The 15,723-nt window shown below is 38.9% G+C and overlaps 1 protein-coding gene across 1 annotated transcript; it reads right to left on the bottom strand.

The window, feature by feature from the left end:
* Positions 1-1,504: 1,504 nt before the first annotated feature.
* Positions 1,505-13,617, bottom strand: PRDX3 (peroxiredoxin 3). Its single transcript, XM_007429142.3, has 7 exons — positions 13,491-13,617; positions 12,760-12,889; positions 10,078-10,219; positions 8,423-8,558; positions 4,609-4,712; positions 3,287-3,452; positions 1,505-1,836 (listed from the first exon to the last, which is right to left on the bottom strand). Exons 1-7 carry the CDS (start codon positions 13,533-13,535, stop codon positions 1,783-1,785), a joined length of 777 nt encoding a protein of 258 aa, XP_007429204.1. The 5' UTR covers positions 13,536-13,617; the 3' UTR covers positions 1,505-1,782.
* Between the last annotated feature and the right edge of the window lie 2,106 nt (positions 13,618-15,723).

Below are 15,723 nucleotides of genomic sequence, written 5' to 3' on the forward strand. Positions count from 1 at the left end.
CAGGCTACCAATCACCCAGAGAAAAATGCAGGGTCTGGTTCCCTAATATAGTGACCCTGAGGTCTATGACACCCATAGACCCTTCCATTAGTGCCTATCAGATTTCATGCCCCATGTTTAAAAAATGCTTTTCATCTTAAAAAAAGGGGGGGGGGACTCTAAAAACAAAATTACAAACTAACAGAAGATGATGCTAGGCTCAAACATAATTTCCAAGAATACTTTTAAATTCCAGAAGTATTCCAATACTCCTTTTCTTCTTGGGGGAAAAAAATTAATCTACTGCTGTGTTTGGACACATGCTTGCTTAGACCTAAAATGGTGAGACGGTAGAAAGCATTCTGAGATCCTAGAATGGGTGGTAGAAGAATTTTACCAGTTTGCCTTCTGATATATTGGGGGGGTCACACCATCCCAGCACCCCAACCACCCACATTGTGGAAAAAAGACACAATAGGCTTTTAATTCAAAATACATGGGAAATTCCAATTTAAATCTCAGCTGGACCACAGCCCTCACTGGATACAGTGGGCAAGGTACCAACCTATTACACAGGGTTGATGGGGTGGGAATAAAATTAGGGGAGATATTTGCTTAAACTATCCTGACCTCCCAGAGAAAAGATGGAATTTAAATTGAATAAATGTAACTAAATAAATTGGGGATAATTACAAGCTCATGAATTGTAGCTTACATGGAAGTACCAATGGTCAGAAACAAGCATTTTGAGATGGCATTGATACTGATTTAGCTAGCTTCATGTGGCTGCAACATCCTCTTCTTGAACTGCTGTCTGTACAAAGCAGCTATTCAAAGACCCAGTGATGCAACATCCGTTCATAAACATAGTGCTATAGAGAGCATACACCTGAGGCAGGGGAAAACTAATTTAAAATATATTATGGGATATATGAGATTATGTGTAATTATAGCAAAATCCAAAGTTTTCTTTTTGGAGTTCTTTCAATTCATAGCTAAGCAAGTTTAACTCTGATGTCCAAAATCTTTTTAGAAATAAACTCTAACAATTCCTTCACTCATTAATAAATCCTTTACATAATTAATACCCTATCAGTATAGTGTTTGAAAATCTGTACCCAAGTGCTACAAAATATTCACAGCAACATTTCCAAAACACATGATGCTTTAGTGATGGTATTAAGAGACTTTGGTTCACAGCTTCATCTTGCATTTATTCATAAAATAATAGCATAAATTCTTCATTTTTTCATTTCAGTATTCTAATATATTTAATAGCCTATTTGTTATGCTGAATAATCACGACTAGATGTTTTATTATTAGTTCCCACAGATAATTCCCAAAGCAGCATCTTGTGTTGGTTAGTTTGCCAAGGGAGTGAAGGAATGTGGCATGAAGATTCCTGTGTCTACACAACCCTTTATTGAATGTGTGTGTATTAAATTAGAATTAAAGTTTATGAAGATAGGACATCTCAATATACTGCACCAAATAGCATCAGTATTTTCCACACTGAACACAGAATCCAGATATTTTTTTTATTTCGAGCAATCAAGGTTTTTTAAATGAGAATTATTTTCTAGCATTATGAGTAGGAAGTGTGTGCTGTTTAAATTAGTTTGGGATTAGATTCATTCATCTCCTGTGGAAGAGGGCTAAAACCCTGTGAACACTTAGACATTCATCACAGCAAAGTAGAAAATATTCTGTGGTTTTTATTGTAATCACGGCTAGTCTCACAGGATTTTTGATTCTGGCTTCAGGAAACAGATTCAATCACTAATCCCTTATTGCTCATCATTCTATTTATTTACTTTTGCAAAATATTCCTTTGAGGCTTCTGGGCTTGGCTTAATCTGCAAAACAAAGAGTTAAAAGGTAAGTATTGAATTATGCATTCAATCAAGGAAGCAATTAAATGTCATACAAACAGAGTCTCTGTGCACATAAATATCCAACATCCCTTCACTGTAAGAGCACATGTACTTCCAAGTAGGAAAAAAAGGAAATGGTCCATATTGTTTAATCAAACTGAAGGAAGAAAGAAGTCTGAAAGTGCAACAAATGCCTACTGAATCCTCTCCCTATGACTCTTGAAAAGGGCCAAAAGACTCAATGCTGGTTTATGAGTAGTTGCTACTTCCCTAGCCCAGCTACACCTCAACCTACCAGGCCCCAGATGGTGCTGCTGCCACTGGCAAGTTCTACCGGAGTCTACTCCCTACCCCCCAAAAAATGATACAGGTGGTCCTCGTTTAATGACAACTCGTTCAGCAACTGTTCAAACTTACGATGGCATTGAACAAGTGGCATTTACAACCGTTCCTCGTACTTATGGCCATCACAGCATCCACATGGTCATTTGATTGTCATTTGCAACCTTCCTTGCTGGCTTCCTACAAGCAAAGCCAACAGGGAAGCCAGCAGAAGGCTGAAAACCACGTGATATCCTCATTTAATGACCTGCAGTGATTTGCTTAACGACAGCAGCCAAAAGTGCCAGAATTTCTGTCACTGAGCGGCACAGTCATGTAACGTCACACTTTATGACCATGTCACTTAGCGATGGAAATTCCAGTTACAATTGCTATCATTAAGTGAGGACTACCTGTATAAGTAATTTCTTCCCCCATGCTGGCATCCAATCATAAGGAAGACAGCAAGTCTAAACAACATGGCACAGACTAGCAGTGCATGGGAGAGCTCTAGATACAGAGAAAAAAAGGAAGCTTCACAGAGCCAAATTTTTTATTTGAGATCATTCATGGGCATGCAAGAAAAACTTAGAGAGTACACATACTTCATTAGAGACCTTCAGCTAACAAATGGGATTTAATTTCTGAGCCAAAAATGATTAAAATTAGGATCATCAACTATTTTTCATTCCTTAGCCAACAATCTAAGCCTGCTCAACTCTTTTCTGCTCAATATCCTTACAGGCTACAGAAGACATTTCTCCAACTTAATAGATCTAGTACACCTACAAATTAGTCAATTGATGGTTTGCAGAATAAAAGTGCTGTCATTTCTATACATATTACCACTTTACTGGCATGAGAACTTCCAACCCTATCTCAAAAGTAAGCAGCAACTAGTTTAGTCAGTATTCATATTTAAGAAAGCAACTTTCTTAAATTCTATAATCTTTACAGATTACAGAAGAACCTCAAATGAAATTGCACTTGAATTATTTCTACATGATTGTTAATTTCATTTTCAACTTTGCTGAAATCAGAAATAATTTTCTATAATTAAAACAACGGCCTTACCAGCATTAAGTTTCACAAATTAGCTTTAACAACATACCGTGGGAGAGTCTGGAATCCAGTTTGCTGGGCAGACTTCTCCATGTGTTTCTACATACTGGAATGCCTTCACCAAGCGAAGAGTTTCTTCTACACTGCGACCAACTGGGAGATCATTGACACTTAAATGCTTGATGATTCCATTAGGATCTATGATAAAAAGCCCCCTTAAAAAGAAAGCAAATGCATTTTTTGAATTAAAAATATACTTCCTACAGAAATGCTTTTACAATGTAAAATACCCATTGACATCATACATCTATCCCCTTCCTCTTGCTCTACTGGATAGCAGTAAAAAAGGCAGCTGAATTTATATAATTTGTTTGCTTATGAAAGAGCCAGTTCTAATTCTATTGGGAGATTAATATAACTTCCACTGTATTTTCCACTAGACTTTTAAAGTTGTTGTTTATACCTAATGAATACTCTGAGCTCTTAACAGACTGTCAGAGTTTAAATTCAGGAATAAATACAGCAAGAAGAAATACTGCACATCAGTGATAGAGGTTACATTTACCTTTTTATATTATGAAATTTACCAAAATGAAAATATTTGAAAAGATCCTTAACTAACCAACTGTAATCAAGATAGATGGATGGATTGGAGGGGGGGGATTCCATCTCTTAGATTTGCACAGCCGGAGAGGTCTAACATATTCCCAGTCTTAAACTCTATTAGCAGAGATTCCAGCAAAAACATGTAGTATTTTATTCTGTATTAGATTCTATAAATGCAGTATTTTTTTTTTAATTAAAACTTGTAGACAATTAAGAAAATTCCATTTACTGATGCACTATTTATATACCATACTGTTTCTGTAAGATTAATCTCTTTCTTTTCTCATGCATGGACATGCATCACCCACCCCCAAGGAAGGAAGGGCTTAGGGCTAAAATAACTAACACTGTAAGAATTCTCCAAATTGATTATATTGGGCTGTATCCTGTATTTCCCCAGCCAGGATGTGCAATTACTACATGGCAAAGAGATAATGACAATTATAGTGCAATGTATATGGAGACAATTAAGTTGGGTAAGACTGGTTAAGTGGCATTTTAAAAATCTGCTGAAAATATTATTTGACACAACCTTTCCTGGCTCTTCTGCCAGGAAGTTAAGCAGTTCATATTGTTAAGCTTCAGGAAGAGACAGACTTAGTTCACACATTGCGTTAAACCAGGAACTAGGGTTTACAAACTGCAACAGCTGAGTTCACACAATATATTAAGCTAAAATGAATCAGATTATTTTATGGCATCATATGTTAATCCCAACCCTATCTTATTAGAGATGTTCAAGGTAAGTAATAAAAGATTCCTCACCTTAATGCTAGCCCAGACCCTTCTATGAGAACACCATAGTCTCGGGAGATCTGTTTTGTTAAATCTGATAGAAGGGGGATATTCATATGACCCAAACCACCACTCTAAGGAAAAAGACAGACATTTTAGCTTTTCTTTAGCCTTCCAGATTTTTACTATTAATAGAAAGTTGCTGAATGAAAAGTTTAATGAGCATATATCTTCCACGAACGTTAAAAGCTGGAGAAAGAAAAATCCAGCATGAATAGAAGACAGATTTTCATAGCTGATTATTATTTTTTAAGCAATGTATATAAATTTCAAAAAAAGAGAAAAATGTTGAGTACAGAAATAACACACATTCCGTCTTTGTTCAATTTTGTTTCCACCCAGCACACTATATTAATCCTACTATATTTGTGATATTATCTAACTTATTTCTACAGATAATAATACTCAAAATTGCTACAAAATTCTTACTAAATGTATTAACACTATAATAAATATTATTATATTATGTTGTGGGCATGATATATCTCATAAATTTATAGTATATTAATATTTATTGTCATGTTAAATATTACAAATATACAAATTAAAATTGGCCAAAATGAGATGAGATCACACAGCATTTTAGCCATTTTCAAAAAAAAAAACACGCTGAAGGTCTTTGGCTACCATCCAGTGATGTCATGGGCACTACCCTAAGTTATGGTATTGGCTGGGCAACTATAATAAATTTAATGAAATGAATTTAGATTACTTTAAAGAGGATTAAATTGTTCAGAAAAAAGAGGCTATCAAAGCCTGCATGACACTAACAATGTATGTTGCCACTAAAGGCAAATCGCTAGATTGCCAGAATGGGAACATTCACTTACATCTTCCTAGATCTACTTGACTATGTTCATAAACAAGACTCCAAATTTTGGTCTAATCCAGAACAATTTATCGTTGTTTGATAAATAACCTAGATGAAGAATATCTGTACTAGTTTCCCTTGGCCAGAAGCTTCTGAGGTTGCTTTGTGGGCTGGGATGGAAATAATATTTTATTCTGGGATAGAATAAAATAGATAACTAAGATAACTATGAAAGGACATAAGTCATACTGGAGTTTATAACACACTGCCAGAAGAACCTAAAGCTATACTAACTTATATTAAGTCTCATACTTGCTGAAGCCCTGCTAGGGTTTGTTGAGATTAAGACAGTTATGGTCCAACCAATTATAACAAACAAATGGCAGAATAAAATATAGAATGGTATGAGTATATCTAAAAGGAAAGGGAGAAACGGGGGAGGGGGGAGGGGAGGGGAGGAAAGAAAGGGAAAAAAGAGAAAATATACTGAGTTATGGAAGTCTAGTTAAGACTCAGCATCATCTCACTTGGAGGAGTTGTTTACGTTTAATTATAGCTCTGACACAGAACTGGGCTACACTGTCTGAAATCCCTGCCACCTGGTCAGCTAGCAAGAGACTAAGCTAATCAGCCTCTGGCCTACCCAGGTATTGTTATATATGTATATTGGGGAAATATACACAACACACAACCCACAGTTTCAATTTCCCCCTCATCATAAGGACAGAGTCACAGATCTTTTGGTACATTGTAGATCCTTCCCTCCAAGAGTAAAAGCTCTTCTGGTGCTTTGGGGAACAATATTATAGAGGTAATGTGTGGGAGAAACACTTTTTTGTGGGTTCACTGAATTAATATGTAGTGGAGCCTGGCTAAGATCATTTTGCAGGGCCATATCTCTGGCACGTTGCTTGAAAGATACTTTGGCCTGATCAAATCCCATTGGAGTCAATACATTGGGGGCAATTCACAACGGCTTAGGGTGGTGTCAAGTAATTTTCAACAAGAAGTCTGGAATTTGTCCTGAAGAGTCAAAGAAGCCAGACAACCTGGGTTAAAAATTAATTTGAGCCAGTAACTAATACATGCTATTGGGCATGAGTTTTAATTGCAATCAGTTCAGCTTCAGCCTGAAGAGTTGAGTTAGGACACAATGAGGAACCAAAAACAGGTTCCTTAGGAAGCTTGATTGTACAGATTCTAATAGTTCTAGATTCTTGTATGCAAATATTTGGAAGCTGTAGGACAGCTGTGATTACTTTGGCCTCAGATACTTTCAGTTCACCAAGTACATAATTACCTCCTATTGTGCGAAAAAATCTTAGTATGGCAGCTCTGCTTCTGACCTTCTCTATTAGGGACTGAATGTGGGGTCTCCATGAGCCGATGGCATGAAAAACAATTCCAAGGTATTTGAAGTCCTGAACTTGTTTAACATGATTCCCATTTATTTGCTACCTATGATTGTGTCTAGAAGGCTTCCTTGAAAAGACCATAATTTTTGTTTTTTCATAATGAATAATTAAATTGTTCCCTATGCAGTAGAAGACAATTGATTTTTAGGGCTGGGACCTGTAGTTTTCACACATCAAAAGGACACAATGGGGTAGGCTGGCCTATATAAAACTAATTTGCCTTTTTCATATGAAAGGACATAGATCCAATTATGTTGAGGCCATAGCAGTTTTTTCATTAAAATAAACAGAAATAAAAAGCTTTTATTTATTAATTGTTTTGTATTGTGGGCATCAAATATCACCACCAATAGAGGTAAAAATTCTGCCATCTGATTTTATACCTTAAGGCTGTAATCTTGATATCAGTAAGAGACATGCAAACATGCACAGCTGCTTTTACACAGGACTCCTAGTTAATAATAAGGCATGCATATCTATTCAATTTAACTATATCACAGGGCCAGGGAGATAAATGACCAGTCCTTGAAGCAAGGCCAGCAAGTTTCATCAGTGTTCAGGGGCCATCCTAGGGCCATCTCCAGACAACTGTGTGTGGTCATCACTTGCATTTCAGTTGTGCAAACCCTGTCACACAGTCATAAATCTACCTAGATGACTAGTCAGGTTTCAAGGCTATAGCATATGCAAGCAAGTAAAACTATTTTTTTTAAAAAACATTGACCCATTTCCCATTTATACTAGAGAGACTTGTGGCCGCAGTGGATATGAATACAATCAAAGATTTTAAAGTATAAGCCAATGTTCAAACACAGAATTAATCCAGTACTCTGAAAATTTGCAGGTTCAATTAATATAGTGGCATAAGAAATGTTGGCACAAGATTATCTAACAGGTCTTCTAGAGAAAAAGTAACAGATCTCATTATAGAAAAGCTCAGGAAACAGGAAACAGCAAGATCCAATTTGTTCAGGCCTTCCAAATTCTTCCAGGAGTTGTTAAATGTAAACAACTCCTCCAAGTAGATAGATGATGCTGATAAATTGATTCTTTTAAGTTGGCAAGAAAGAACAACTATTTAAATCAACAGTCCCACTTAAGAGATGTTCTAAGCGATGATTAAAATATGACCACTAAGCCACATTAATTTACAACAGAATGTTATATACACTATTTTTCTTTGTTGCATATTATATATTTTTCTTTATTTTACTTATAAAGGATATTATAATTATCCTTTTTTAGAATTTTATAAGTAGACTTACAATAGTACCAACTTTTGTAGCTATCAAAGAGTTACAGGTAATCCTTGATTTACAACTACAATTGGCACCGGAATGTCTGTCACTAAGCGATGCAGTTGTAAAGTGAGATGCCACGTGACCTCATCACTTAGTGACAGCAATCCCGCAAATTGCTTTTACAATTTCCTTCCACATTCAATACCCCATTGATTCTGTCAGTCAAATTTGCCAGTGTCTGTGGTGCTGTATAAATAGACATAAATTGATGGTAAAGCAAGAATAAATGAAAAGTAGTATAATTGTCCAATTTCTACCTTTCGTGGCGTATTTATCCAGGCCAGGTGACAGAAATGAGAATCCACTGATACAGCAAGAACGTCACAATTCACATCATGGAATTCATTTGCTTTGTCGCTAAAAGCAATAATTTCGGTTGGGCATACGAAAGTGCTAATGGGGAAAAAATACAGACAGAAAATGAAAAAGAATGGCCCAGGCCTCTAAAAATCCTTATTTCCACTGTATGTTGTACAAAGCATGAGCAAAATAAATATTTGTCCATTTTGGGCATCTTGCTTATCCAAATAATCCTTTGGGACATAAACTCAAAGGACAAAGCTCAGAAGAATAATGGCATATTACCAAGACAGGATGCCAAGAAATGTTGCTTCAAAATTGGATCCCCAATTTCTACCAAATGTTGGTAGCTTTTATCAGATCCCTATTTATCATTCCCTTATCATTTTTAGTTGCCAAGATGATCCAAAGATAAGCTGCAGTCTGTATTCCATATAAAACTGCTGAAACCCACAAATGCTCCGTCCTCTGTTTTAGTGCAATTCTTTTTTTAGGGGACAGGCCACAGCATGATCACTAAACGAACATAGTGGCCCCTTCTCTTTGGGATCACAAGATTACCAAATTATAATTTACACAGTTTTAGTAATCATACAACATCAAATGCACAGGCAGGTGTTTTACAAATACTTTCAGATATACTGAACTCTGCATGATAATGTTCATTTGGACGACTGTATGCAGAAATCCAGATAAAAGGCAAAATGTGATTTGGAGTACATGTAAGTCCAGAAGTAACACTTGTCAGCAACAATTGTGTCTTTTCTTGCATACTTGCACAGCTACTTTAAGATGCTGGGAAAGGATGCCTTTGGTGTAAGGAATCTTCAAACAGATACTGTGTGTACAGTACTTGGAATCACGTTTGCCCTTTCAGTTAGGATCACTGCACAGCCATTTTCATGCTCCTAGCAGGTTATTACTCTGTATCTACTTTACACTGTCCACATTATGGCATCTGGTTAATTAAAACTGAGACAATAAATTTCTCACATCTGCAACATAAATTAGTGAAGAATGAAGTGCATGTATTTGTTTTAACACAATAAACTTCTCCCTAAACGATATCATTCACTTGCTTGTTTCCTCTTCAATGCACGTGCCACTCTATCTAGGTAAATAAGCAATTAATACACCAAGTCATTTTAATGTTTTTGTCTCTCTCTGAATATGAGAGCCAGTGTGGTGTGGTAGTTAAAAGGCTGAACTTGAAATGGGGAGACCTGGGTTTTTAGTCCAGCTGGGTGACTTTGGGCTGGTCACTTTCTCTTAACTCTAGACTGGGAAGTTGACCAACCCACAATGGACCAATGTAGTAGAATATAGTCCATCACAATGAAAAGGACTTTATCCTTCTGCGGATTAGTTTGGGATGATGATAATAGTAATATCAACAACACACACACATACCCTCCTAAGCCTGGAAAGACATTGATAAGAGTACTTTTGGACAGTTTCTTATCACTTAAATTTTAAACCAAGAAAGCCACCACCACACTATACAATGACAAGCAGAATGCAAGTGAAGGTGAATTAACAAATAAGATTCTTTATCTTCCCAAAACATGAGGGCCGAGTCTATTTAAGAGATACAACATAGGACAATACTTACAAATCCAAAGGATAGAAGAAAAGAACCAGGTATTTCCCTTTAAAGTCATCTAAGCTGAGTTCTTTGAAATCTCCATCCACCACAGCTGTCCCCTTAAAATATGGAGCATGCTGAGTGACAGCAGGAACAAACCTTGAGGCACCTAGTAACCATTAGGTACAGCATGTGATACAACGCAGATACTGTGTTTGGATTAGAAACAAGTAAAACTCTAACATGCAATTTCATATGAAGGAAAAAGCAACGATCTCATATCTACACATTTTAAGGTATTCAACATTCTACCTACTTGTTTAGATTCCATAAATAAGTCTTCGTTTCAAATCACACAGAAACCCTAGGTATGTACCACTACAGACATTCATCCCAGATGGGTGAAGTCAAAAGTAGGTGCTGGCAACCCAGCTCTCCACCAATGAGGAGAGCTGGGTTGTCAGTCACCTACATTTGCCAAAATAGAGCTAAAATCTTACTGCGTTAAATGTTCCTGTCCAAGATTGCTGCCATCTGCACATTCTTTTATAACAGCAGATGCCCCACATCTGGTGAAGATGATATTCTTTGCCCACTGAGTACGTACAGTCTTCACTGATCCACTTTAGGGTCTCTCGCTTAAAAATGTTTCTTCTCTTTTTTTCTGTGCTTCTAATTCCCACAATTTATGCACTCAGACAACACACTAAGTCAAAACCCAACAAGTCATATTTAAGCTGAACAACTAGGCGCCCAAAATGGTGCATTCACGTGTCTCTCTTGGCACCCACTAGGTTTCATGTTCCATCTATTATCTGCTGTTATTTTAGGTTTTTAATTACAAGATATGAGAAGCTAGCATAGTATAAAGTAAAATACTAACATCAATAATCTTTACTTGCAAGAATACTTCTGAGCATCAAATATACTCCATTAGCATTTTTAGAAAATAAAATTAATAGTGGGCAACCACACACTATTTTGCTTTGAAGTGTATTTTCCTTTGAAAAAAATGGTATTTTATGACTGGCTATGCCCACCCCAAGGCAGCCATTTTGTGAGAGTGCCATTACATGTTCTCAAAATTCCCCCAAAGATTCGAGACCTCTGGCTTGGTATGATGTGAATCCAGTCATTATAGTCTGTAAACCATGGTCAATATCTAGTTCATGTTATGACTGAATATATTGTGTGCCAGTATCCCCTCCTCGGTGTGGATGGGATAATTTCAGCCACTAAAGGAACTATGATTGGGAAAAGACCTTTAAATGCATCAGCCAGGCTAAAGGAGGAAGAAGTCCAGCATATCTGAAAGATACCCAGTTGGAGAAGATTGATGTTCAGGATGTTTATTTTTCTTGAAGCCATCACTGCTCCAGACCAAGGGCAACGTTCATACAAATATGCAGTGATAGCCCTGAGCCTTAATTAAATTGGAGGAAAAGCATTCTTGCCTACATCAAGGCTCGTTCAACAAATCTGGAAAAAAAAAAGTGTACTAATACCTGAATGTTTAACATCGTTTTAAAATCAAATTATGCACATTCCTCTTTACAGAAGAGAACATACAAACTTAATTGCATATACAGATATACCCACACACCAGAGTTCTGTTTGCAAACTACTAGAAACATTTAGCAGCACAGTTGTATGCATTTTGTATATCTCCGTGTAACAAATACAGTTTTTACGCCCTGATCCTCTTTCCATTAAATGGCTATCCCCATTTGTATCCATCTGAAATAATGTAAAAGCTTTCTCTTAAATACTTTTAGAACAATTAGCAAGATTGCCACTGTGCAACCCCCCCTCCCTCAAGTATACTGTGAAGCGGGGCTGAATATGCCCTACTTAATAAATGTACATGCCTGAACATTAAGCCACTGCAGAGCACATAATCTGTCATAACTCACAGTTCTGCCGTTATAAAAACATGTTGAACCCCACACCCACTAAGCCTCTGTTTACTTAATTGATGTAACAGAAAACCAGAACAGATAATGGATAGTTATAAGAACAGTAATGTAGTTTACAGCATTGTGCCAACGTTTGAACATACTCCAGGAAAACTGCAAAGTAACAGAATCATAGAGTTGAAGAGACCTTAGAGGTCACCTAGTCCAATCCCCAGAGTGCAGGATGTACTAGAGCAGTGACTTACGATCTTGGCAACCTTGAGAGGTGTGGATTTTACCTCCCAGAATTCCCCAGACACCATACTGCCAAGTTGCCAAGTTTGAAAAACACTGTACTAGAGCATCTGACAGATGACTATCCAGTCCCTATCTGAAGACCTCCAGCAAAGGAAAACTCACCACATCGTGTGGCAGCCTATGCCAGTGGCTGATAGTTCCTACAGCCAGAAGTTCTTCCTGATATCTAGCCTGAACTTCCTTGTAGTTTTAGCCCGCTAGTTTTGGTCTTTCCTTGTGGGACAACAGCAAGAGTTCCCCCCCCCCCCTTTGCAAACCATAGCCCAGTTCTTCTATTCAACATTTCCTCCGCTTTTTAGGTCACTACGGATGCAATTCGATTACGGACTAAATCAATCCATCACGTATGCACGTAGGGAACACCCTTCGCCCAAAGCACAGGCTCAGGGGAGAAGAGTTTTAAGCGAGGATTAAGAGCTCATCCGTGAACGGTCGGAGAGTATCGTTGGAGGCGCACTGTTCGCGATTTCATTCACTATCAGTCCCGGCAACTTACTAGTACTGAAATGGAATCGAGGGACCAGCGGCGTCGCGTCGGCCGCACACTTCCGTCCACTTGCGGCTCCTGATAAACACCTTCCGGCAACCGCGCCTGCCCTCCATAAGGTGGCACCGGTCCAACCACTCTAGGGAAAGAGGGCACGGGCTCGGTATCAAAAGGAAGATCGGCAGCAGGGACCGAGAGGCAAAAAGCTAGCGGAAGATTGCAAGCAGCGGAACAGAAGCAGCCTGGAACGATCGGGAAAGGCCTTTGCAAAGCGCGCGAAGATCGAGCTCCAACTCCTCTCCTGCTCCAAGGATCCAAACGCGGCGGCGGCTTGGAGGAGGATTTCCCAAGATCTGGATGAGTAAAGGAGCGGGGGAGGGGGGAGGCACTCGACTCTCATTTAAATAAAATATATTGCGTAAAAGAGAAAGACAGGGAAGGCTGAGAGAATGAACCCATTCTGCAAAAAGCAACAAAAGGTTAAGGACGGGGGGAGCGGCGGCGGGGACTCGACAAAGGGAACTAGTCCTCGCCCCTAAGCAAGCGAGTCGACCCTGCAGGGGCTTTTCGGCTACTCTCGCGCACAGAGCGCGCCGGACTTGCAAGAGGAGATTGGGAAGGAGGCGCGATGGGGCCTTCACGCTGTCACGGAGAGCCGCCCTGACCAAGCGAAGCCAAGCCCAAGGGTCAGGAAAGGTCACTTTTCGGGGACGGTGCAGCAAAGAGGGGGTCGCACTTACCGAGGGTTTCAGTAACCTTCGGAGCACTCCTGTGAGGGCAGCCATTTTCAGCTCGAGCGAATGAAGGGGGTGGATCACCTTCCGAGTTTGGCAGATGGCGATGCTGGGGCGGAGTCGCGAAATACCCTTAGCCCCAAGGTGCGGGTTTTGATAGGCAGGCAGAGCTGTGGGTGGGATCTGCCCACTCTCGCAGAATGTGGGTTTTACCTAATGTGATGGGTCCGGTTAAAGGTTGCGGGAGAGTCCAACCCTCTTTTAAAATTGGGACTGAATTTGCAGCTGGCTGTGCTGGAAAACGAGAGGGGTCTGTTGATTCGAAGCGTTGCGCTTACAGTCGATTGAGCTCAGAACCGGCGGTCACAGGATGCCCAGAATTACAAAGTAGCAAGCCACATTTTAACTTAAAATGTGTGAACCCAGCCTTGTGGTTAGCTAAGGGTTCAGTTTTTCGTACAGATCCCCATTAAATAATTAAGTAATTGTTTAATAGAGTAAACTGCTGTTAGTTATGTCCTGCAAATCTTTGCCTGGGCTCTCAGTAATCCTGCTGTCGTTCTGGGGCTCTTGATAAATAAGTAAAATAAAGGATTATACCGTGCATTCCTATGTAGCCTATTGAAAACCCCCACTGACCTTCATGGGCCATACAGCATACAGTATGTACCTCTATGATCACAGACCATCTTTTCCTACTAGTCAGTCTGAATCCAGAGTTGGCCAAACTCAAGGGCCTAAACCAGTGTTTTCAAACTTGGCCACTTTAGGAGGTGTGGACTTCAACTCCCACAATTCCCCAGCCAGTATGCTGGCTGGGGAATTCTGGGAGTTGAAGTCCACACGTCTTAAAGTTGCCAAGTTTGAAAAACACTGGCCTAAACACAAGTGTTGGACTTCTGTGTCTACTGTCCATGCCCAGTTGTAACAAAACAAATCACAACATGCAAGAATTGTTTGAAGACAGTAAGTCATAATGGGATTATACTTAACACTCTTAGGTACAAGATCCAAAGAGAGGGAAAAAGAAACAAGTAGAGATATCTGCAGAGAGAAATGGGTTTGAGCTCACAGACTTCAACAGTAGCTTGTAGACCCAATTTATTCATAATGTCTGCAATAATCTGCGGTCCAAATCCTTTATGTGTCCGAAAACACAAAAATCCCCTTTTTGAATTCATGTGAACAGAGTTGCATGACAGTGACGCTGTGTGGCCAAAGAAGAACTCCCAACCCACGCCTATTCTTAAGAAAGCACTGTTTTATTGTATTGGTATATTGTGGTAACTGGGGCATGAAAAATGATCAAAAAAAGTGTACTGGGCATCATCATAACTGTCTTTAAGGCAACCTATCTGCTTTCATATATTGCATTTTTATCTGATGCTGCTTGTTTTTATTTGCCTTTTTTATTGCCAACCTAGACTGACATTAACCAACCTAGACATTAACAGGAGCATATAAATACTTTGAATAAACTGTCAAAAATCAACATCAGTTGTTACTCAGAGATGTACCATGTTCAGGCCTGTTCTGGAATTTATGATAGTAGATCCAGGATAAATATTTACCATCATAAATGTTTCACGTGATCTACCCTTATTGTATAGGACTATCTACATATGTCTGTATGCCAGTATGGCAACACTACACGCATAAACTTTAATTACTGTACAATTGCATGGAAAAATCTAGCCATTCTGATTAACTTTATGTTTCAGTGAATGCCTAAGAGAACAGAACACAACTTCTACATGGTTTAGAGTTGAAGACTGTACAAATCTGAATGCAGTTACTCTTTATATGTACAGGTGGTCCTCACTTAACAACCACAGTGGGGATTGAGAACTCTGTTGCTATGCACTGCAGTCATTAAGCAAGACATCATGGACCATGACAGACTTACGACCCCACTTCCACCATCGGTGAATCACCTGTGGTCATTAAGCAAAACTTCACATGACCACAACTTGTGATTTTACTGCTGGCTTTTCCATTGATTTTGCTTGTCGGAAGCCAGCTGTGAAGCATGCAAATGGCAATCATGTGAGTGCAGGACACTGTGACAGTCATAAAAGCCCACCAGTTGTGAAATGCCCAAATCTTGATTACGTGACCATGGGGATGTTGTGACGGTCGTAAATGAAAGGACCAATTGTAAAGTTACTTTTTCAGCACCATTGTAACTTCGAATGGCCAGTTAACAAGGCAGTCATTAAGCAAGGACTACCTGTAGTTG

This window comes from Python bivittatus, unplaced genomic scaffold (assembly GCF_059951505.1).
Source record: "Python bivittatus isolate LINGU-HERP-01145 unplaced genomic scaffold, Pbiv_v1 ctg000980_np1212, whole genome shotgun sequence".
NCBI classification, from domain to species: Eukaryota; Metazoa; Chordata; class Lepidosauria; order Squamata; family Pythonidae; genus Python; species Python bivittatus.

Excerpts from the sequence above, each read along its gene's own strand:
- PRDX3 (XM_007429142.3), bottom strand. The coding sequence starts at position 13,535 with ATGGCTGCCCTCACAGGAGTGCTCCGAAGGTTACTGAAACCCTCG. Across the intron at positions 10,220-12,759 it reads TCGATTCCATTTCAGTACTA|GTGCCTCAAGGTTTGTTCCT; the intron begins GTAAGTTGCCGG and ends AATGGTTACTAG. Across the intron at positions 1,837-3,286 it reads GGATTCCAGACTCTCCCACG|ATTAAGCCAAGCCCAGAAGC; the intron begins GTATGTTGTTAA and ends TTTGTTTTGCAG.